This window comes from Anguilla rostrata, chromosome 4 (assembly GCF_018555375.3).
Source record: "Anguilla rostrata isolate EN2019 chromosome 4, ASM1855537v3, whole genome shotgun sequence".
NCBI classification, from domain to species: Eukaryota; Metazoa; Chordata; class Actinopteri; order Anguilliformes; family Anguillidae; genus Anguilla; species Anguilla rostrata.
The window spans coordinates 58902540-58924750 of NC_057936.1; the positions used below are offsets into that span (position 1 = coordinate 58902540).

Here is a 22211-nt window from a genome sequence, read left to right on the forward strand (position 1 = left end):
GCCCCCATAATAAACGTCCCATTCAAACGTCCCACTGTGATGTACAGTGCCTCACAGGCAGGAATGCAGTTTGGGCCCATGTGTGTGAGAGGGTCAGCCCCGAAGCACGCTGAGGACTGTAGTAAAGACATGGAGCGCGCGTGTTCTGTGTGTGTGTGTGTGTGTGTGTGTGCTCTCAGCGCGTGTGCGTCAACTAGCGCGCGTCGCGTGGCCGCGGCCTCCGCCACGTGCGCGTTTCTCCCGCCTCCTGAGCGCGCGGCCCCGCCCCGCGGAGGACCATGTGACCATGTGACCATGTGACCGCGCCACCGCCACAGGCCACGGGAGTTGTCGTGTGTCTGCCTGTCTACACTTGCTGTGCAGAACTTCCTGCACCTGTACAGCAGGCACAGACAGGCAGACAGACGGCAGCCCGCCAGACGAACCGGGAACAGGCCCAAGACGCGGCCCCGCCCACCCAAGACGTGGCCCCGCCCCCCACGGACCCCGCCCACGGACCCCGCCCCTGAGCCGTCCGGCCGACGGCTCTCCACCTGTCGCGTTTCATACTGTGTGCTGTCTTTCGTACAGATGTTAGAACGCGCAGTCCCACAGCTGGATTCGGCAGTGCTGGGGGAACAGTGTCAGCCAACCCCCGCACCCCCCCTGCTCCAGCTCCCCCATCAACGCCAGAGACGTGTACACCCCCAACTCCCTATTTACTCAATAAACTTCCATGTTGCTCAGAAGAGTGGTGAACAGTGTTTTTCTTTCTCCACAGGAGGAATGCGTAGTTGTGATCGCGACAAATAAATGCGGTGCTTTGGACGGCCTTCCGAATCTCGCCCCTTCCCAAACGCGTCAGGCGGTTGCAAAATCCACAATCCAAAGCAAACTGTACAATTCGAACATTTCTTTACAATTGTTTTTTGCAGTGTAAAAGCAGGTGTAACATAATGACTGTGAAATTAATGTGACAGACACTGAAATAAACAGAGATGGCTCAAGCGGTGAGACGGTAAAGGACGTGAATGAGCAGAGCGCCGGACCCCGGCCCGGACCCTCACCTCGTCGTCTCTGAACCAGGACAGGCTCTCCGCCGTCAGCACAAACCAGTAATCCTTGGCCCCGCCCTTCATGATGCCGATGTTGCTGATGGTCAGCCAGCCCTTACGTATAACCTGCGAGGAGGTTCAAAGGTCAGGGGTCAGAGCTGAGGGGGTGGGGCTAAAACAGGGGGGTCAAGGCTTCAGGATGTTGCTCCGGCAGATTCAAGGTAGCTGTAAAGAGCCTTTAATTAGGAGTTTATAAGTGAAGATGTGAAGACGTGTGCTGCCAAGACAAAAAAGAAAGATCATCATAAAACACACAACCTGTAACACACAAAAGAATCCTAAAATAATAACAACAACAGCAACTGTTAATTAGTGGATTATTCTTCTTAAGCTTGATTCTGATGAACATGGATTCATAATCTGGATGCTTCCACTCCATGTCCATTCTTCACACAGGAGGACAAATATAAACATAAAATGCATAAAAATCATTCAAATATTCTGAACGTTCCAAGTCCCTTAACTTTATACTTGTGTTCAATACCGTCCACCCATACACACATACACATACATTCCATGTTGGGAGAAAGAGAGAAATAGAGAGGGAGTGAGATTCACAGTCACACAGCTTGAGTGGGAAGAAATAAAGAGGAAGTGCGAGTCACAGTCACACAGCTAGAGTGGGCAGAAAGAGATAAACGGAGGGAGTGAGAGTCACACAGCCAGAGTGCGGAGAAAGATAGAAATAGAGAGAAAGTCACAATCACACAACCAGAGTGGGCAGAAAGAGAGAGGGAGTGAGAGTCACACAGCCAGAGTGGGCAGAAAGAGAGAAAGAGAGAGGGAGTGAGAGTCACACAGCCAGAGTGGGGAGAAAGAGAGAAATACAGAGAGAGTCACAGTCACACAACCAGAGTGGGGAGAAAGAGAGAGGGAGTGAGAGTCACACAGCCAGAGAGGGGGAAAGACAGAGCTGTCAGTGAGGACAGGCAGGAAGAGGGAAAGGGGACAGTGGAAGGAAACGAAGGAACAATGACTGAAAAAGACACGCGGGTGGGGGAGGAGAGCAGAGACGGGGGCGGAGAGGGGCGGAGGGGGACGGAGGGGGGCGGGAGGAAGCGGAGGGCTGGAATGACACAGGGACGGGGTAGAGGTGACCCAAACATCCTGCCTCACACAAACACACAGCGGATCCTGGCGCAGCGATGACTCACTGCACACTGAGCGGGGTGGGGGGGGGGCACAGACGTCCCCGCACCCACCGCACCCCCTCCACCCTCCCCCACCCCGCCACCCGCCAGGTCGTGACTGAGACAGCGGCGCTGCCAGGAACCCATGCCACACGCCAGCCTAGAGCTGCACTTCACACAGGCGCGGTGCCAACTGTGAGCAGAACCGTGCCCTACCGACCCCTGGGTACCCTGGGTAACGCTGCACAGTGAGAACGGGGGCTTGAGGAAAAGCAGCTTTCAGGTACACCCGACACACAGGCACGGTGGAGGGGCTGGGTGTGTTGAGTGCCCCCCCCCCCCCCCCCCCCCCACCCCCCCTGAGCATCGCTCAGGACCCCGTGACCTCCAGGTTGATTAGTCAGTGAACACACAGCTGGGTTTGTGCCCGGCCTGGGTCAGCAGCTCGAGCGCCATGTTGTCCCCGCCTCACCACACACAGGCGGCCTTACCGCCCCCCCCCCTTTAATCACAGTCACACCCGTGGGCCCGGTCTGGAGACCCGGGTCCGCTAACAGGGCGCAGGGCGCGCACCTCGCCGAAGCGCGGCGGCACCGCAGGCCAGAACAAGCGCAGCTGCGGTGGGGCGTGGGTTAGAGTGAGGTTAACAGGAGCCGGAGAAACTCACGCTCGGCTCGGTGACATCAGTGACATCAGAGAGCGCACCTGGATTAAAACTGACACAGCCACCTAAATGCCACGCGGATCAGCCTCGGGTTTTACCTGACACAGTGTTTCCTGTCGTTCGGCGAATCAGACTCCAAACAAAGCAATCGAAAACAGATTCGGTATCACGTAATTGCCTATTTGGTTTCACACAATTGTAATCGCCGATAAGACACAACAGGCATCTGAGAGAGAGAGAGAGAGACTCAAATTACACACTGCCGCAAGAATTTAGTAGGCTAGTTCTGGTTCTTCTCATAATTTTACACGAGCGTATGTTTGATACACATTTGCTCACGTGAAGCAGTGATCACAGAAAGCCCATCTGAATGTGAGGCATTTACACATCGGAGTCATCCAGGTGGAGAGTACGGCAGTCAGAATCCATTGCGGCTCCCGTGTTGGGTGCGCCTTCACGTGGCGTAGTGAGGATAGGAGTAAAGTGAAGGTGGTGACAGTGTTAGTGTCCCAGCCAGCCCCCCCCTCCCCTCCCCCCCCCCACACAGAGAGTTATAATGGAAAGCAGCAGTAAGGCTTACACAAACTGGGCTCGTACAATTTGGCTGGAGGGTGGAGGCGCCGCGCCCTGGAACATCGGCAGAGAAAGGGAGAGAGTAAAACAGGCCGTTAAGACGGACGCACGCGGGTCGACCCCCTGGCCCCGCCGCGGGGTCACGGTAAAGGGGGGGGGTCACCATGGGGGGGTCACACCTCCACCTGGCCCACTGTGACTGTGTGAGCCGTTTGAGACTGCGGTTAAACAAGACTACTCTGCGGATAAAATCGACACCTTTGATTACAGCGAAGGGGCAAGACAAAACATGTCTGGGTCAGATCAGGACAAAAAATCAACAGGTGTCCACACAAACCACCGCATTTCACACTTTGCATTAAAAAAAAAACTAATAAACAAGGAGCAATAATTTGTAGCAACACTCACTACAGAAGCCTCAGTTTCTCTCACCACACACAGTAATACAGCCACACTTATTGAACAATGATTCATCCTCAATATTCTAGTGGACACGTCGTTGTAAATATATCACAGCAGGGGTGGGTGATATGGCCTTTAAATATTAATATTACAATATATGAATTCAGCCAGTAACAATATGGGCTGCATTATGAATGTGTTTTAATACTATGTTTTCTGGGAGGTATAAAAGTTTATAACACCTAATTCATGAGGCTGGAGCAAAAAAAAAAGGGGTTCACTGTTGGTCTAAATAACTGTTGAAACCTTGTGCATGTAATATCTTGTATAACAATAAAATTTATAAATCAAGCATGTGCACCTGCCTTGTTCTTATGATCCAAGACAAAAATTTAAATGTCAAATATTCAACACTACTTTTATGGAAAATATCAAATGCCAAACGATTACAAAAACCTGTAATGATAATTTAACAAAAACCGGAATAATAACTAATAAAATCGTGAACTTGTCAAAATGAACAGTTCTGCAGCGATAGTGTCAAAATCAACATCCTGGAGAAATGATCGTGATAATTGTGGCCATGTCGTCCAGCCCTGCGTCAGAGATCCACGCCAGCCGGCCCAGCCCAGCCCCGAGTTCACCACTAACCCTGAACCCCAAACCAGGATTACTTACCGGACCCCCCCAGCAGGACAGGCAGTGTGGCAGGGCTGCTCAGAGAGGGGCAACAGGGGGACAAGCAGGGAGGGGGTGTTGAGGGCAGCACGGGGCAGTTTGACAGAGATGCATGGGGCACATTCCAGGTGAGGGGCGAGTTAAGCACAGGGACAAGCAGAGCGAGGGTTTACCAAAAAAAAAAAAAAAAAAAAGAAGAAAGAAGAGGCGGAGAGACAAAGTGAAGAACGAAACAGACAAACAACAACAAAAAAGGGCGGCTGTTAATGTCAACAGAAGCAAAACCAACAAACTGAAACAAAAAAAACAAAACGCAAAAGATCATCACATAATCAAGCGTGTGCATCCACCAAATACAGAAAGCACAAGCACAAAATGAAATAAAAGCAGACAAACACGGACAGCCGAGCTTCTGACCACATCCCACCCCCTGACCCCTGACCCTCGACCCCTGACAGCTTCACTCAGGTTCCTGACGGATTCAGTTCAGACTGGCACTAAGGGTGAACTCACCTGGTTTCCTGCAGAGCGCTTCTTGCTCATCTGACTGCTTCTCTGTTGAGCGCTGTGGGAGATGGACAGGCTTTGCTCAGATTCAAGTCAGGTGCAGAAAACACACATTAACTGATATTTTCACTGCAGGACCAACTGAAAAGAAAGCAAATCTGAAGTGACGCTAAAGGTGGGTGGTGTACACAACACCGCATTGACGGCTAGCTATTGAACGCGTATGGCTTGGACACTCACTTCGCAAAACCAATAAAGTCTTCGTGGTTCGTGTTGATGTAGGAGAGCTGCACGTCAATTACCAACAAAACCTGCGAAAAGAGAGAAACCAACAGATACAGCAGGAGAGCCGCACCGTCTGCACTGCGCTCCCGCACGTGCATACTGAGTGAGTACATACTAAACAGGGCTGTCAATGATTAACCGCTTCACCAGTAAGGGCTGTCTAACACTCGGTACTCTATGGTTATAAGGTCATAACGCAAAAAAACTGACAAGGTGCACGCTGATCAATGGGCAAGTATCGATAATAACATGTTGGACCCAAGCCACAGACACTTACAGTTCATTTTACCCTCTCGCTTAATCAGAATGAACGTGAACCTGTGGGTGCAACGTGGGTGTTCACTGGATGAAGGGCACTCAGGGGTATCATGATTGAGCCTGTCCCCTCTCAGCACAGGAAATGACACACGCCATTAGGATTATTAGAAGAAGGCGAAAATTGAGCCTGCCATTTTCAGAGACTTGGCCATCGGTGAAGGGCTCTCCATTTGATTGGTGCGTATTAAATTGAGACCACTTCCCAAGCCAGAAAAAAACAGGCTGCAGAGAATCTGAATATTGAGTATTCCCAGAACATCTGTGCCTTTCTCCGCTGCCAGTGAGTCTTTCTTCTCTACTGCCAAATGAAGTTCACACCAGAGCATGCAGACATATGGATTTTCCTAATTAAGAACACAAAGCTAGTTCACCACACGCTGACAGCTAAAAAAAAACAAGCAGATTATATTGATTTTTAAATTCCATCAGAAATTGACTAACATTTTTAAATACATTTTTGAAAGACAGGAACAGAGCAGCTTTGTGATTTGAGCTCACCGGGTTCTCTTCTTAATGATGTTCCAAACAGCTGGTTTTGGTTAGCCTAAGGTTTGGCCTATGTTTGATTACAAATCTAAAATTGTGGAGTAGACAGCCAAATCAATAAAAAAATATGTCTTTGTCTCAGACATTATGGCGCGTGCTGTAAATGCAGGCACTCGGCAAGCAATCATAAATCATGGTGTATATTTTCACATAAAAACTTTTTAAAAAGTTTTTATATGATGAATTCTGAACAATGGCAATTCATTTGTTTAGCGCGTAACTACTACTAACTACTACATATCTACCATCAACATAACTAGCCGGCAAACAAATAAAATTAACTACATTCCCTCAGGGAATTGTGCTATGTACGCTGAGGAGCATATTGAGTACAGGATTCACAACTCAAAACTTCAAACTCCAACTTTTATTTTAAAAATAACGTTATATTCTTAAACGCATGCGATCTATATTTGCCAGGGTGAGCCAGTAAGTGCGAGCTCAGACGCATCACTGTGTGTATGCTTCCCTGCCTCGCGTAGCGTACCGCTAGCATACGCGTGCATGTCTGCGGGTGCATAACCTGGTCTTTGGCCCGGCCCTCTCGGTCCCGGATGTGTGTGGTCACGATTCTCTCCGTCTCCTCCCGTAGCCTTGGAAAGTTCGCCAGCTGCAGTGATACAGCGCAGCGCTCACATAGCGACAGAGGCTAGCACACCACACCACACACAACAGCACGACAGGCCTTCTCATGGAACTCATGTTTTACAGCAAAATATATGCTTATGTCAGTGACTAAACGGAATAATAACAACAACAGCATAGCTCCACATAATAAATGCACTGCTCTTCTTTCAAAAATGGCAGATTAGGTTTTGGTAATGCCGACAGTGCGATCCAAACCCTAGGCGGTCAGAACTGTTACCTCCTTTACCCAAGACCGAGGGACTGGAGAGAAAGGACAGCTATGGAGCAGACAGCTCCCTCTGCAGGCCCTCAGTCCCTCTCACTGCAGGGCGGCAGGCGGTACCTTGGTGGTGCACTGGCGCACCGTGTTGATGAGCTCCTGGATGACCATGTCCACGCACTTGATGCACGGCTCCTTCAGCTTCACTATCTGCTTCTTCACAATGGCCTCGAACGCCATGTCGGGCGTGAACAGGCCTGTCCTGGACCGGGGGAAAAGAGAAGGAGGAGGAGGAGGGGAGGACGGAAAGAGCGGGAATCAGAAAGGAGGGAAAGAGAAAGGCAGGGTTGAAAGAGTGAGAGAGCTTCGGAGGACCGCAAGGTCGAGGGGGCGAGGGAGGGAGAGTGGAGCCCGAGAAGGAGAGGGAGGGATTGAAAGGGCGTGGCTCTTCGCTCGGACGCTCACCTGATGCCGTGGATGTTCTTGATGGCGTAGCTGATCTCCCGACGTAGGTCCTTCTCGTCAAACTCCATCTGCGGGCAGAGAGGAGTGGTTAGAAGGTGCAGGAGGGGCGGGGCCTGGCTCTGCATGTCCACTATTCCAGGGTGAACAATCAAAGAATATCAACTGACTGCATGTCAGCCAAGGGAGCCACATACATTTATCTCAAGTGCTGCAGACTCCAGAACCTAATTTCAATGTAATTACAAATATTGGCAAGTATGCTAATTATATGCAGTTCTGGCACACAACTGAGGAGGAAAAACATTTATTTTTTTGCATAAACTGCATGCGAGAAGTGTGAAAAAGGTGTTACTTAATTAGGAATGCGCGAAGGAAACATTTCTGGCTGTGGTATTTACACAGGGTTCTTCTGCTCGACTCACCTGGGCCTACGGCCAGACTACACTCATGCGCAGGGGTTATCCAGCTTACAGCTGGCCCAAGCTTGCCTCAGGTGGAGCTGAACCCCCAGCTGAGGAGGCAGGTCAGTGGAAACCCAGCTACAGACGCACACGGTGGCCTGAGAAACAGCTTCAGTGTGCCAGAGGCTTTTCTGCAAGACTCCCTGCCCATGCTTTCACATTATAAGCATCCTTCAGAGGCCTAAACAAAGAATAGCGTGGAGCGCTGTACACAACAGCATCCTGCCAAAGGCCTTCTTCCCCCACAGCCTGAGCACAGAGGTCAGAGGTCAGATGAGAAGACGGAGTGGGCGCAGGAAAGCAGGAAGCGGGCGGGGACCTCTCGCCCACCTTGACCAGCTCGAAGGGGAAGCGCTCGTGGAAGATGCGGTTGATCTTGGCTCCGCCGGAGAGCTCCACCGTGTCCACCTGGTCGCCGGAACCCTCGATCCTCTTCTCGAAGTCCACCGAGAACTGCTGCACCATCCTGCGGGAAGACGCAGGGTCGCAATCCTTAATGAACTCAGAGGGGACGACCCCACCGGGCATGCTCAGAAACCATCAAACACGTTGCTCCTGAGAGCACGGGGGGGGGACAGACAGACAGACTGACACAGACAGGCAGACAGGCAGACAGGCAGACAGACAGACAGGCAGGCAGGCAGGCAGACAGACAGACAGACAGACAGACAGACAGACAGACAGGCAGACAGACAGGCAGGCATACATACAGACAGACAGGCAGACAGACAGACAGACAGACAGGCAGACAGACACAGGCAGGCAGACAGACAGACAGACAGACAGACAGACAGACAGACACAGACAGGCATACATACAGACAGACAGGCAGACACAGGCAGGCAGACAGGCAGGCATACATACAGACAGACAGGCAGACACAGGCAGGCAGAAAGGCAGGCAGACAGATAGACAGGCAGGCAGACAGGCAGACAGACGCTCACTGCAGCAGGGCCTTGGTCTTGCGGGCGGGGTCATCCGGGCGGAAGTGGCGGTACTCCTCGGCCTCCTTTTCCAGGGAGAGCAGCTGCGTCTGCAGCTTGCTGCGGAATGCAGGGAGGGTGTCCCGGATGTGGTTTGTGAGTTGCTGCGGAAACGCACAAGCAGCATTACAAAAGGAGAAGGAGCTCTTCTGCAGTCCACGTGATTCAGTGGACCTCCAATATCCAGCAATAGAGAGATCGCAGGCATACGATTCAAATGCACTGAAAATATCCGGTCTGTGACAATTCCCCATTCACCATTCATGTAGTACCACTAACAAAAGAATATATTTCCCATATTATGTATACAGTGTCATTTCAGTAACCTGGCAACCCTTCCTGTATCAGCCCACGGCTGCGAGCCTGGCTCCGCCTCCCCCCCTCCCACCTGATTCAGGACTTTCTGCAGGTGCGGCGTGCCCATGCTGTCGGCCATGTGCCTGTAGGAGGGGTGCGACAGGAAGAACTTCCTCTCGGCCGCCAGCGCGGCCTTGATGTCCTTCCTGCCGTCGATGTCCTTCTGGCTGCGGTTCACCACCCCGATGTAGCCTGAGCAGAGAGAGCGGGCCGGGAGGGAGCACGCTCAGTGTGACACACGGGCCTTGGAGAGAACTTTATGGGATTTATTCAAAGTGAACGTGATGAATAGTGGGGTTCGTGGCGCCCCCATTTTATAGCATGTGTGTTTTCCAGCATGAGCCCTTTTCATATCAGCTAGGCTCCATGACATATTATTAGGTGAAACATGCGTGTATCTTTATTATATGATTTGGTCACTTGCTTCAAGATATATTCACCACTCAGCTATGACCGCTTCAGTCATCTATTTAAAAGCTACGTTCAGCCATGGAACAAGCAGATGTAGCAGTTGTCTTCTAGTGAACATGAGTACCTAGTTAACTATCATGTCACCCCTGTAGTAAAATAGCAAGCCAGCTGTGTTAACCTATTACTAAGCATATTAAGGCAAATTCGTTTTTTAATAGTAAGCTGTTTGTTAATAATTGCCAAACTTAAGATAATTTTGAAATACTGATCAAACAATGAATGAATAAAGTTCAGTAACATGTCAGCCAATGCAGAACTCAGCAGTGATTCAAAGTTGACTCGCATTTTGTTGGTATAGCCTGTTATATAGTGTTCAGTATATATAGTGTTCCAATCAGGCAGGAATACTATGGCAAAGAAAATCTCACAAGCATGGAGACAAAAATATATAAATATTAAATTTATCATGCAGAGTTCCATTCAGATGTCATTTATTTGTTAATGAAGCAAATTCTCTTTTAAATTAACTTAATCCCACGCTGTGACAAAAAAAACTAATGAGTATGATTTCACTGTTTCACAGTGTTCCCTGTTTAACAGCTCATGACATACTGCAAATGCAAGGGTTTGTGGGTCTATGAAGCAGATATCAATCAAATGAACTCCAGTATAAACTTTGCTTCGCTTTTTAAGCAGTGTAGCTTCCTTTCCATGAAAGAGCACCCTATTCAGATTTTTTTTAAAACAACACTGTACATCACCCGGGTGTCCAGCAGCTATGTCGCCAGACCCCAAAATAATATGAGCCCCGAATCCATGTCGAATGCATTTAGCCTGCGAGGAGCAGCACGAAGCCTCCTGCACCTGGCAGCGGGATATCCAGGATATCCGCTAGCCTAGAGCCGCTACCACCTGGAAGGTGTCCAACTCCCGCGCAACAAAACACCAGTCCACTGCACTGCAGGGCCCCCACCTCAGCCGTAGCAGAGCTACATGGTGTTTACACATCTCCTGGTACTACCCTGACAATGGCGCTATATCTAATAGGGACCACTATGGAAATATTAATTAGGGTTAATGTCATGTACTGCAGCTGTACAGGGTGGCACAGCCTATGTGCTTCCTCTATGGCGAGGTGGCGTGTATCGCTGTAAGGGTGGCACAGAGTGGCACGCCGTACCTCTGCGCAAGGGCAGCAGCTTGTTCTCCAGCACTTCGCGGGCGTCCGTGCCCTCATCCATCAGATCCAGCTTGGTGATCACGCCAATGGTGCGCTGGCCTGGGAGGAGGGGGAGGGCACAGTCATCACGGCGGTGGACATAAGGAGACTCCCACTGTGACATCATCCGGAGAGCGGTCCCGCACCCCCCCCCCCCCACCTCCACGCCCCCCCCCCTCCCCCAGCCCCTCCTCTCAATCGCTCACTGAAGCGGCTCGAACAGCAGCCCACCAAAGACCCGAACAATCACTCCTCCTCCTCGGCACCGCCATTACGCGCATTTTCCTAACGTAGCCGGGCTCTGAAGTGCTACTTTAGAAAGATTAAAAACCTCCTGAGAGCAGGAAATGGCAGCGCTGAGTCCGTGCCAGCTCGCTAATAAAATCACCGCGCGGCTTTTAAACTCCCGCTCATTCTCTGCCTCCGCACCGCTGCAGCCCTTCACTGTCACAGCTATTCAGGCACGAAGTGTGATGCTCTGTGACAAGCACCCCACGGCACAGGCACCTTCCCTCCTGGCATCTGAGATTTCTAATTCTGCATCGCTTGAGCGTCCCATTAAAGAACCCACTGGAACAGTGAAGCTGAACGTACTCCGTGTTAAACTACAGAACGAGTCGAACGGTGATGGAAAATTCCCTTCTCTCAAAAACTACAGCCCCCACGCGCTCTCACCCTGAGGGTCCACGTCTTTGGCCAGTTTGAGGGCGTCGGAGTTGGCCAGGTCGGTGTTGGCGGGGGTGACGGCCAGGATGAGGCAGTTCTCCCGGCAGACGAACTGCATGATCATGTCTCTGATCTGGTACTCGATGTCGGCCGGCTGGTCCCCCACCGGCACCTTGGTGATGCCCGGCAGGTCGATGAGGGTGAGGTTGAGCACTGCGGGGGGGTGAGACGGGCACACGCGTCAGGGCCGGGGGGGGGGCGTCAGGGCCGGGGGGGATGGGGGCGTCAGGCTGTGGCGTGCGGCGTCACCCAGGTGGGTGCTACACATTGGTTGTGGGTGAGGGGAGTTCCCACTCATCACTGTAAAGCACTTTGAGCGTTCGGAAAAGTGCTATATAAATGCAATGATTCATTAATTGATTCATTCATTCGTAATGCGTGTGAGGGGACGGGGAGGGGCGGAGGGGCGGAGGGGCGGAGGGGCGGAGGGGCGGAGGGGCGGAGGGGCGGAGGAGGGGCGGAGGGGGCGGTACCGTGCGGCGAGTACACGCGCAGGTTGATGGGCACGGGCGAGATGCCCTTGTTGGCCCCGGTGACGCGGTCCGTCTCCGCCTCGATCTCCTGGCGCACCTCGTCGAAGTCCGTGAACTTCTTCCCCTTACAGTGCAGGAACTCTGCATACTCTGCAGTCAGAGAGGGAGGGAGGGAGGGGCACCGGGGGGGGGGGGGGCGTTAGGGGCCGGGCGGGGTAACAGCAGGAACAAAAACATAAGAAATTCTCATCAGAGAACACAAGGAGACAAAGCAAGGAAGAACTGGGAGAGGACAAAAGGCCTACAGTAGGATGGCTGCCCAAAATCTACTAACATCAAATCTAGGGAATAAGAAACCAATATGAGAATAACTCAAGGTCAGTTTTCAGTTGGTACAAAATGTACTGGCGGTTACATAAACAGCTGCATTAAAGGAGAATTAAAATTTGATGCATTTTTTGAGATATGTATGAAGGATCTAAATGCACGGCTGAGCAATTGATATGTATGAAGGACCTAAATGCATGATTGAGCGTAATGAAACCCACTCTGGGAGCTCGGGTAATTAACACATGGGGGGAGAAAGCGGGCTGCACGGTCTTCAAGGGCATGTCATTCCTCCACTGGTGGCAAGATCTCATTTCGTCATCGGCTGAAGGAGGAGAGCCGATTTCCTGGCTTGCGATTTTGGAAGCACTCAATCCTGCTCGAGACAGGCACTCGAGATAATTAATTAAAGAGATGCCACTCCACTGGGAGCCTGAGAAAGAAGAGTGAACGAATGGCCACGTAATTTCCAAATGCTGTCTGTGTTGCCGTCCCCCACTCCCCCTAGCGATGCGCTACTCTTACGGAACACGCCGGAAGCAGGGGGACCCACCGCTTCATTAGTGGCCCACAGCCTCTGTTCATCACTCCATTGCTCAGGTCTTCCAGTCTACCCAATCGCCCAGAGATCAAAGCTGGGACCAGAGACCCCACGTATTCTGCCTTTGGTCAAACGGACAGTTTAGAATTCAGAGGAATATCTTGTAAGAAACTCCACAGCTAATATCCCAGAGCATGACCCTGCTCTATACCTTCTGGCAGGAGGTGATAGTTGTGAATGAACTCTGCTTTTTTTCAATGAAACTGGAGGCACTGCCCCCTGGTGGAAGCATATTCGCACGTGCGATTCCAGAAACTTTAATTCAAGTCATCTGTAATAACTGCAGAAAAGTGAATATGCCATGCAGCATTACTGTGTTCGACCTGTAGTATGATGGCGCATTGGGTGGGCTGCATGTGTGTACATGATGCACAGTGTGCATGTGTATATTCCACAGAGCAGTACCACGCAGCAGCGGGCGTGCGTGTAGCAGGGAGCGGTGTGGAGGCGGGCGCTGGTGCTGAGGTACCTGTGTTTGTGCTGATCAGCTGCAGCACAAGAGGCCTTCGTGTGACGATCCCCGATCCTCTGGGCAGGAAGTCCCTACGAGAGGAAAGAAGCAGCGAGACGGAACATCCTAAATGCGACCGAGCTCATTGGCTGAGTTAAGTGCCCCGCCTGGCCTCCTTGCTGGTGCCATGCCTGTGCCCAGTGGGAAACTGAGACCCTGCCTCCCATCCCCACGGGGGCACGCATGCGAACAGCTGGGTTCCCTGGCGGTGGAATGCCCATGGAACGCCCATGCTGCCACCCCCCCCCCCTCCTCCCCCAGGGAAGGGCACTGGGCCAGGGCAGCTACAGCTCCAAACTGAGCCAAGTCAGGCCAGCGTATAGGGGAGGATCCTGCAACCCTAGCCTGCCCCCATAAACTGCAACACTACTTTCCCCACTGTCATCTGTGATTATTTACGGCCATTGTACGTTTGAGTTGCCTCTATAGACAACTCAAACAGAGTAACAACCATTTGAAAATCATAACACAAAATTTTGCTATTTGCAATTATTGTGAAAATATATCTACATCAATAATGAAAAGCAGGGAGCAGAACAATGACTACATCTAATAGAATTTCTTTTAATGTGGCTGGTGCAGGCAGGTATTACAGCAACATTACACAACAGCTTCCATTAAAACTGCGGGTTTTGTACAGCCTGTGGCACTCCAAAATAACAGCATCATTCAAAGTTTCGAAAATATCCATCCGTGCCATCTCAAAACATGACTGGGCCCTCGTCAAGGACTTGAGAGAAACAAACTGCACAAATGTGTGCAGAAAGTTCTGGCACTTTTCCTGCTGTCCTCTGTGGCTCTGAGGCCAACAACCAGCCCCGCCCCTTCAAGGCCCATTGTATCCCAACAGCCACTCGGACAAAGGGCTCGTTATGGAGAAGTCAGTGACTCTGATGGGAGGTCAAGTCTCAAAGCTCCGAGCAGCTATCTCTCACTGCCCAGACACCAAAACATGGGTAATACACATGAGGAGAAAACGACAAATAAATTACTTTGCCTAGTGATCACAATGCACTGTTCAATGGGGAGGGTTAGCCTATTTACGTATTCAATTAACTGACCCAAGTCCTTCACGGACAGAACTGATCTGGCACTTCACCTAAAGTTAAACAGGGAAGTTCACACTTCACTCACCACAAGAGCTTGTCTGTGATGCAATATGTCAAACTGAAAACAGTACTAATGTGTCCTGTGCAAACTCCCTAAATAAGACACACAGGTGTGAACATCTCTATAAATTACAATAAATTTGGTCAGTGAACAAGTGGATTATTTTCACACCGTCTGATCCTGCAGTAATGAATTCACTCATTTCTGATAGCGGGTAATAAAAGCTCTCACGGCATCTCCCACCCACACAGGAAGGGTGGCCTGCTCTGAGGAAAATTACACATCAGCTCACCGATGCGTACGTTCCGCCTTTGTTTTCATCATATTTTATTCATAGATTTTAAATTATTCATAGTCAATATAGCATTTTTGTAGTTGATAAATTCACAAAATATCAATATATAAAAAAGAAAAGTAAAACACCAAAAAAGACATTTTATGTGTGAGGCTGACTGAGAGCAGGCCTAAGGAATATGCCTGTCCAATCAGTCTTTCCACCCTCCATCTTGGGGTAAGGAGGAAAGCAGAGGGAGACTAATTAAGGAGCCTGGGCATGGCTGCAGGAGCAACCCCAGGAGAGGAGACCCAGTTTATGTGCACAATGAGGAGCGGACCCAGCAGGTAAGGACTGCCCTACATAGACGGTGACTCCAAAGGCACTCTACTTGATCAGGCTGACCCAAATCATAACAGACAATTGTGAACAGGGCTTTTTTTTTAGCCAAAATAAGATCAAGGTTTTCCTGTCTTGACCACTCATTTGCCATCCTATTTCCAATTGTGTATGTAGGCCATACATTTCCCCTGGACAGCGTGAGCGCCACGCGGCTAATAGCCGTTAGCACTTTCAGTCGGGATGGCGAAAGATAAAAGTCCTTCCGTGTAAAATACACAGACAGCCAGGTCCGGGACCAGGCGTAACGGTCAGGTCCAGCAGCACCCCTCAGCTGGTTTCAGCTGGAAGACAAGCTTTGTTAAACCGATGAACTAGGTCAAGCTGACTTGTGGCGGACTAGCTAAGGCCAGCCGATAGACCAGCGTGGTCCGTTTGGCTAATGCTGGACCAGAGGTTTGCTAGTATGCCTGTAAGAGAGGCAACTAGTTTGCTGAAGATCGTGAGTGATGCTTAATATGGTAAATTCACTTTAAGTAAATCTCTAATCTGAAGAATATAGATTTAGGTTCTTTACCTAGACTGATTACAAGCATGCAGCGTAAAGTTAGGTTTTGATTTAGATGTAGAACATTTGTCTAATTAATGTGGGATTTATCTTAAGTATATTCAGTGGCACAAAATATGCACATATGACAGTTTAGGCTTTGTGCTGCAATTTCATTGCCAGTTACAGATCAATGCCAACACAAAGAAAAGTAAGTAAAAGAAAAAATGCAAAATTGGGGGACAATTTGGACGATTGAGAGCCAGGCTGAGAATTTAGCTAGGACACCGGGGAACTCCCTGCTCTTTGCATTAGCCTAAGTGTAGTGAGATCTTTAATGACCACAATAAGTCAGTACCTTGGTTTAATGTCTCATTCAAAAGAGAGTCGTTTCAGAAACATAGCTCTAGCTGGTCACCAGCTACCAGCTACCAGCTATGATGTCTCACAAACCTATATCTAGCTCTAACTTACAGACAAACAGACTCTACGTGAAGACCCACACCTGCAAACAGGCTCCATATGCAGATCCGCACATGTAAACATACGCCATATGAACATCCATACCTGTAAGCAAAACACCATATAAAGATGCACACCTGTAAAAAGACTCCTAATGAAGACCTACACCTGTAAACAGACTTGATATGAAGAAACACACCTGCAAACAGACACCATATGAAGATACACACCTGTTTTCACAAAGCAGATCCCCGTATATGTTGCACACACTTACGGGTGGGAAATTTGTTTTTCCTCCAACCAAGTCTTTTCCTGTGGTATTTTATACCAAGCTAATGATCTGATGATGAGCACTGAATAACATAAGCTATGTAGTGATACTTGACCAAATGTCAAGTTGGTCAAAGAGAAAAATATAAACATGGAATTGGAACACATTTTTAAAAAAATCTCTCCACCCATTGGCTGCATGATGACTGAGCCTGCACTGACTGTCAGTCAAACTGACTCACACACTGTGGCTGTCACATAAACTCCATTCCACTCACTGCTACGTCAGGGCTGCAGGGAAGATCGCTACTCATTGTGCTGGTTGCCTAGTGACAGAGGTATATTACGCAGTTGTCGTTCCTTTTTTCGGCTTTCAGGCCACAGCGAAGCGAATTCAGGATGTGCTTTGCTGCAGTTCCTTCACCGCAGGCCAGAGGAAGATGTCACCGTTTGATCCAGAATCTCATCAATTCGGCTACTGAAAAAACGCCGGTGAGTCAGCACTCTCTCAGCCAAGGCTGGGCTGCCATCTCGGCACGTCCGCTGCACCGACAAACTCTTCCCTTCCATCTGGAGAAACGGACCTGCTTGCCATCTTAAATCTCAAGGCCACAGTGGCTGATGATTGGTCATCTGCCAATGATTCTGAAGACAGGTGGCTCAGAGGTGAGCCGTTATTGGTTTAAGCCTTTTTTTAACCAAAAAAACACTGAATCGATAAAAGAATAGCCTAGCTGTATCCTGCACCTTAAAATCCATGGTTCATGGGTCAGTGCAGAACAGCTCTTTACCAGAAGCCAGCTTCTGGAGTTACTGAGAGACGGGAGGCTGAGAATGGCATGCAGTAGCAGTTCAGTGCATATCTACCTTAAAACTGATGTCAATAAACCTGCCCAAAAGACAGACGATAGGCTCTTACTTTTTATAAAAACACTAGTAGCTCATCCCTCATTCAAAACATCAGGACTACATGTAAGCACAGCCTCAGCAGTCAAATACTGTCGCTATCATCTTATCACTCCACAGTCGCTTTCCCCATTTCAGGAATCTGAACATTTCTGTCTTATCACAAGGACACCTTATCTGAGATGACAAGTTACAGAGCATTGGGTGCAGCGCCTGCTTACTACGTGATCTTATTTCTGCCTTGAGCTCGAGAGTCACCAATAATTAAAAAAGAAAAACACACATGGTTTTCTCAAGTGAAATCACAAACACTGATCTAATTGAAACCAAGATTGTATTCAGCTATTTTAATATTGGACCATGATGCCAAATGGTTATTAAAGAAAAAATGAAGAATCCAGTTCTATTCTCTCAATCAAGGAGGCAAAAACAAATCAAGTAGCAGACAACTGAGTTTATTCATTTTTCCCCCTGAATGTGCAAGCAACTGAAAGCCTCTTTGCACTAGTCTTGATTGATGTTATGATTTACATAGAACTGGAACTTCATAGAGCTCTTACGAAAAAACAAAGGTTTGATTATTTGAATATGAGCTTGGAAGCCATCCACTATTTAAATATCAAATGAACAGAAATGCATACCTACTTAAAATGATCCTACGATTGATGGCTGTGTTAATAAAGGACCACTATGAACAGTTACTGCAGCTGAAAAGCAATAAAGGAAAGGATTTTTTTTTTTAAAGAAACAGCCAAGACAAGTGGCAAGACAAACTGCCCAGTCCTTTTTCCGCAGTGCTTGAAAGTGAATGATTAGCATGGCCTGAATTCTAAATGTGGGTCACACAATTTGCACCCATTTTGTTGAGAATGTATTCATTTTGCCTGTTTGCATCCCCTCAAAGAACACTGCCTGGCCTTGCAAATCTCATCCTTGAAAATATTTTGAACCTGGTTTTCTTTTCCTATACGTGGAGTCACTTCACAAAGACACAAGCCACTTTATTCTGCAGGAAAAACAACAAGTATCAGATAACAGTGTATTACGGGGGCTGTATTATCATTCAGAGAGAGGGTCCTGCAATGCTGTCTAAAATCCCATAATCTCCTTTTGAAGTTTGTAGATGATTCAAACCCTGCAGCCACTGTCAAAATTCTGAGATCAGAGACAGACCACCTGCAGAGATCATAGCTTATCTCATGGCCGGAAACACACCACATATGTGTTTGCCTGAGAAACTGTAATTGGAAAACTGCACAGCTTGTGAATGCTCTGAATTTTAACTGCTCTGCTTAAATACCTTCTTTGCATTCGTACATTAGGCCTACAGTGACATTCTTACCTGTAGACTTCTTCATGCTTTTGTCATTACGTTTAAGGAGCTGCTGGGCGGTTAAGACAGCATTCTTGTTCTAGTGCACGGATGGACCACAGGGTCCAGGATCAAATCCTGACTGTGCTATTGTTGACTGTGGCCTGTAGCCCTGCAGGGCAACGCACAATTAGTGGGCAGGGAGGGTTCGGGGCGCCAGGAGCCCGAGTCTCATCATTCTCTAGGGACCCTCCCCAGTCTTTTTAGGGCAGCTTCTTCCTCCGACTCATCACTGTGTGAGCCCAACGTGCAAGCTGCGTGTGACAAGAAGTGGCGCTTGGCATTGCTTGATTGGGAGGTGACCTCCTGCTCATCGGTGCTCTCCAAAATCAATAAGGGAGGATCCAGTAGTGAGCACTGACATACGTTCCAAATGAGAAGAAATAAGGAAGGAAGCAAAGTAAATGTTTACATTGGCATATTACTTTAAATTGATAAAGATACAAGGGGAATGATCAGCAGTATGAATTCCTTTTGAATATTTTCTATTTTAAAAAAACAACAAGAGAATAATGATATGAGCTGCAACAAAATGAAATAATTTGAGAGTAAAAAGCCCTGACCTAGGAGGAATGGGAACCATAGCATGATGTGACTAATATTTTGTGGACATACTCATCTATGTAAGGGAGTGTATGAACATACCTAAACCACAACTCTTCTGAGTTCCCCTTCTGGAGGTAGGAAGAAGCATTTTATGAAAATTTTCTCATCAATTTCAAAACACTGTCGTTGTGTCTTTCAAGCAAAACCAACAATAAAAAGGTTCCTTCCATTTGCCCTATTTATGAGATGCACTGTATCATAGCAACAAATGGGTCAATCTAAGGCAGCTTTTCAAATGTACAGCTGTGCCTATGAGGTCGTTTCAGTACTCTACCATTAACCTTTAACTTGTAAGGTCATCACTAGCCGACAGCTCCTTTGTGCTGACACCTCAAACTGCGTCCACAAGATAAGACCTCTGGCCCTGGCATCTCTCACAGGGCCATTTCCATCACAGCCAGGAAGTCTTCGGCAGTATTCCAACTCCATACAAACCAGCGGCAGGTCACCCAAAAATATTACAGACTGTATCACTGCATTGGTACACACTGTCACACTTTCTTTCCTGGCTATTCATTTGAGGGGCAATGAGAGCACTCTAAAATGATCACTCCATTCAAGCCCCTCAATGTCCCTGCCTGAAGAGATGATCGTTGTCAATACTGGAGAGACACTGCCATAACAGAATAACATTACACAAATGAGTACAACGAGCATGCCAATTCCACAGCTTTTCATGTAATAAAACACTTTTTCAAATAACACGAACTCGAAATCTCTTTAGTGCTTTCCACCCTGAATGTTCGTAGTTATTTTATGCCTCGCGTGGTACGCAACCATTTCAAAAGATGTGAATCCGCCTTCATAAAGAACTCGCGCCGAAAGAAAAAATATGACTGCTGCTTTCAAAACACAAGGTCTCCTTTTTGGGGAAGCCCACCGAGAACGTGACACACTTGCAACACAAAAACACCCGAAGGCCAAATCATTCCATACGCAACGGCATTCCCTGCAGTGACCAAGACTAAACTGAATAATCTCGCCTACTATTCTTCACAGACTCTCGGACGTGGATTTGGCAAGGAGCGGAAAAAATACATTAACTGCTGACTGTGGCTGAACGAACAATTAACAAGAATACAAAATGACGTGCTCAATCGATATTTGAAAACAACCATCATAAAACGCTACTTTCAGCAGTGCATTAGCTAAAATACAGAAAATCAGGCATATTAAAGAAAAATTACTTCAGTAATCTCTATTTTCGTCTGACGTTACAGCTTCAATTGTTGGGTGTGTTAACGTGGAAAACTAAAGAGCGACCGGATACAAACAAAAATCGCAAAAAAATTAAATGCGTTTGCTTTGAAGTGTTGTTCAGGCGAGCGTGGTTATCGCGGCCGTAGTTTCAAAAGAGAACCAAAAGCACCAAAACCGACCCAAACACAGCATGCTTCGCTCGCCAAAGCGGAATGATGATTATCGCGGCATCCCTGACGAGCGCCGGAGGAAATAATATAGCTAATGTTAACGCAAGACTCACCAGTATCCAGCTAACGTTAACTAACGTTAGTTCAGTTTTATTACAAGCACAATGGGAAGTAGATTTTTCCTGGTCCATTTATATTTTTGCACCTATCAACACACTACCTGCGTACGCAGTTTAATTAGCTAGGCAGGGAGCCATTCACATTCAGTGGCTTTAATTAGCTTGCAATCTAGCTAGATGACGTTAGTCTACTCATTCACTTGTGCACCACCTATTGCAGCTAGCTATATTTTACCTGTAGTAGATATATATACCACTTCATACCTTCCAACGAAGTTCTCCAAAACCGAACTCTTTCCTGCGCTTTGTCCACCAACAACGGCGATCTGTGGCAGGTCAAGGTTGCAGCTCTGGCCGATGGTGCTGAAGGCATCTTGAAGTCTATTCACCAGTGGGATCAAGTCCTCCATCCCCCGGTTACCCATAGTGACAGCCCAAGAGGGATGCAGGGGATGGGTGAAAGCGAACCGGGAGAGCCAATTAACTCGCTAGATAAGTTAGTCAGACAGAAATATTCAAAGCAGGATTCCGAGGTCCAGTCACCCAGCTGTTGCCTCCACCATCCACACTTCAAGGTTTGCGTCGACTGAGAAGAGACAATAAAGGAACACAGTATGTAGCAGCGCTTGTTGCTCGCTAACGTTAGCTAGCTAGCAAACTAGCCATTACTGCTGCTGTTACTTGCCAAGCAGCCAATCATTTATAGCAAGCTAGGCACCGAGTTACAGAGCTAGCTAACCAAAGCAAAGATTGAATGATTTTTTTTTTCATTGTTTACTTTACCTGTTCTGAAATATACGTTTTGCGGCCACAGGAAAATTCGGTACCGGCGTGGTCCGGTTCTGGACACAGAACAACAACAGACACTGGCCCAGACCCCGGCCCGGTACCAGTGTCTTTTATTATAGTGATATGTTATTCCGTCTGATTACGCGCCTGAAGTGGTAAAAATCAACGAAATAGGTTTCGACGTGGCTTCAACGCTGCTGTGGAAGAGTCCCGTTAATAGAGTGGATCTAGTTCGATTCGATTCAACGTCAGTCTCACACCTCGATCCAGTACTCCTTTCTGACAGCTAGCTAACGGTCTTCTTTCTACGCATGCGTGTTATTTGCAGCGCTGTGCCACGCCTATTTCATAGATAGGCACGTGTAGGGCCAATGATAACAGAACGCTTGTGCAAAAAACACCACGGCACCGCCCTCGTGGCTGAAGCACTATATATATCACACCCACTTACACACGAGTTGTTCTGCCT

At 48.4% G+C, this 22211-nt stretch overlaps 1 protein-coding gene across 5 annotated transcripts in view; it reads right to left on the reverse strand.

The window, feature by feature from the left end:
* Positions 1-22064, reverse strand: part of dnm3a (dynamin 3a) — a 39359-nt gene extending 17295 nt beyond the window's left edge. For 2 of the 5 annotated variants that reach the window (XM_064333531.1, XM_064333532.1), the window contains exons 1-16: positions 21737-22063; positions 21218-21539; positions 13537-13610; positions 12140-12289; positions 11616-11819; positions 10902-11000; positions 9342-9502; positions 8915-9057; positions 8301-8436; positions 7510-7577; positions 7168-7306; positions 6721-6807; positions 5289-5359; positions 5055-5106; positions 3486-3515; positions 1047-1160 (exon numbers count right to left, since the gene is read on the reverse strand). In XM_064333531.1, coding sequence (XP_064189601.1) covers positions 1047-1160; positions 3486-3515; positions 5055-5106; positions 5289-5359; positions 6721-6807; positions 7168-7306; positions 7510-7577; positions 8301-8436; positions 8915-9057; positions 9342-9502; positions 10902-11000; positions 11616-11819; positions 12140-12289; positions 13537-13610; positions 21218-21378 — 1689 coding nt within the window. In that variant the 5' untranslated portion in view covers positions 21379-21539; positions 21737-22063. Of the gene's footprint in view, positions 1-1046; positions 1161-3485; positions 3516-5054; positions 5107-5288; positions 5360-6720; positions 6808-7167; positions 7307-7509; positions 7578-8300; positions 8437-8914; positions 9058-9341; positions 9503-10901; positions 11001-11615; positions 11820-12139; positions 12290-13536; positions 13611-20947; positions 21178-21217; positions 21540-21736 lie in introns of those variants that run through there. The other 3 variants (XM_064333529.1, XM_064333530.1, XM_064333533.1) reach the window with 3 other exon arrangements.
* Between the last annotated feature and the right edge of the window lie 147 nt (positions 22065-22211).